Raw genomic sequence first — 1,753 nt, forward strand, 5'->3', positions numbered from 1 at the left:
TACTTGAATTCCTTGGATGCTGAAGAGAAGGAGCCGTGAGGCCTGGGTTCACGCAGTGGAAAAATCAAGACAAAGCCCAGCCTATACAATAATGGCACCTATATAATTTACTCCAACTCGAGCATTCACATGTCATATCAACTAACAACTAATGATAGTGACTTGCTAAACACTTCATCAGAACTTCCCAGTCACACATTAGGCTAATCAAAGGCTTCAAATCACCCTTAAAAGGCAACCTCTGGCTTCTCACGTTAATGAAACTCCTTCACTCATAGTGCATACCTTACATTTAGATATAACCTTGTGTAACTTGTCTGTCCTGGCATATACTTCTCGAGAAGTACCATATTTGCTGGCGTATGAGACGCACTTTTTTATTTTTAAACATATAAAAAACTTACTTCCGTCCAATGCGGCCATATTACGGATGGGAAACTGAGCACTAGGCTTAGCCTACAGTGAGCATACTGGGTAGGCACAAAAATTGTTGCTAATAATAAAACATTGAAAAACAAGCCTAATTATTACAATAAACTGTTACTGGAACAAAGTATAAAATCAAATGTAAATTTGCACTCTCCTACTCTCCTATAAAGGAAACTAAATGAAATTTACCATAAATAAACAACATTTATGTGTTACAGCGATAGGCCACCAGGTCGGTGTGAGGTTCAAGAAAGGTCAGAAATGAGACTGATTCTTTATTGTTCGCAACAAGTACTTATAATGCGGAAAGTGGACAGAAAGGTAGCGGGCGACCTGCGGCCCCCCTGCTGCGTCCGTACAGAATTGTGTCTGTTGAAAGACATAAAATGACATATACAGGGCATTACAGAACATGCACAAGGCAGATATATATATCAGCGAATAGGCCGTAGAATGATACATATAATGAGATCCATAAAGAATCTGAAACAATAACAAGTGATAAATACAACATGATTAATGTACAAATGTAGAGCAAAACACAAGGAACAGAGAGGCGGTTTGATGTCCTTACAATACTAACCCCCTAAGACAATAATTATGCGAGAAATTATTGGATGACACATCAATGGCGGGGGCGCTGCGGCAACTGGAGTGGGCCTCTACTTCTCGAGAACTGAGGGCGGGGTGTGGGCGCGACCTCTGGTTCTGGCGCGGGCTGTTTCCTGGGCCGTCCTAGACCTCTTTTCAGTGTGGGGGCGGCTGTTCCTGTGGAGTGTTGCTGAGGGGGAACTCTGGGTCGCCTGCCTGTCTCCTCACTGATTTCGTTGTCCAACAGGAACGCTGGTTTTAGCCTGTCGATCGTTCCCAGTCCTCACGCCTTTGGATGTCCAGCAGGAATGCTTTAGGCGCCCACCTGATGACTCTGTGGGGCCCCCTATAGGGCCTCGTTAAGGGCAGCCGACAAGCGTCCACCCTGATGAAGACGTAGGCGCAGGAGTCTAAGGCGGGTGGGTTGTATCTGCTGGTCCTGTCGGTGAAGGTCCTATGGCAGGGAGCGAACTTCCATGAGAGTTCCCTCAACTTTGGGAGGGGCATATCTGCGCCCCCAGCTAATGGCGGGAAGAATTCTCCGGGCACGACCAATTTTTCCCCGTAGACTTTTTCGGCCGGGGAGGCGTCGCCATCTGCTTTAGGTGCGGTGTGAAGACCCAAGAGGACCCAGGGGAGCTGTGCATTCCAGTTCTCGTTGGTACAGTGTGCCATGAGAGATGCCTTGAGAGAGCAGTGGGCTCTCTCAATCATGCCGTTCGCTGCAGGGTTG

The 1,753-nt window shown here is 46.8% G+C and overlaps 1 protein-coding gene across 1 annotated transcript in view; it reads left to right on the forward strand.

Moving 5' to 3' along the window:
* LOC136850577 (uncharacterized) overlaps nucleotides 1–39 on the forward strand; it is a 99,287-nt gene extending 99,248 nt beyond the window's left edge. The window contains exon 13 of the mRNA XM_067124208.1: nucleotides 1–39. This exon is cut by the window's left edge and continues 1 nt beyond it. Coding sequence (XP_066980309.1) covers nucleotides 1–39 — 39 coding nt within the window.
* Nucleotides 40–1,753: the final 1,714 nt, after the last annotated feature.

Source organism: Macrobrachium rosenbergii, chromosome 3 (assembly GCF_040412425.1).
Source record: "Macrobrachium rosenbergii isolate ZJJX-2024 chromosome 3, ASM4041242v1, whole genome shotgun sequence".
NCBI lineage: Eukaryota > Metazoa > Arthropoda > Malacostraca > Decapoda > Palaemonidae > Macrobrachium > Macrobrachium rosenbergii.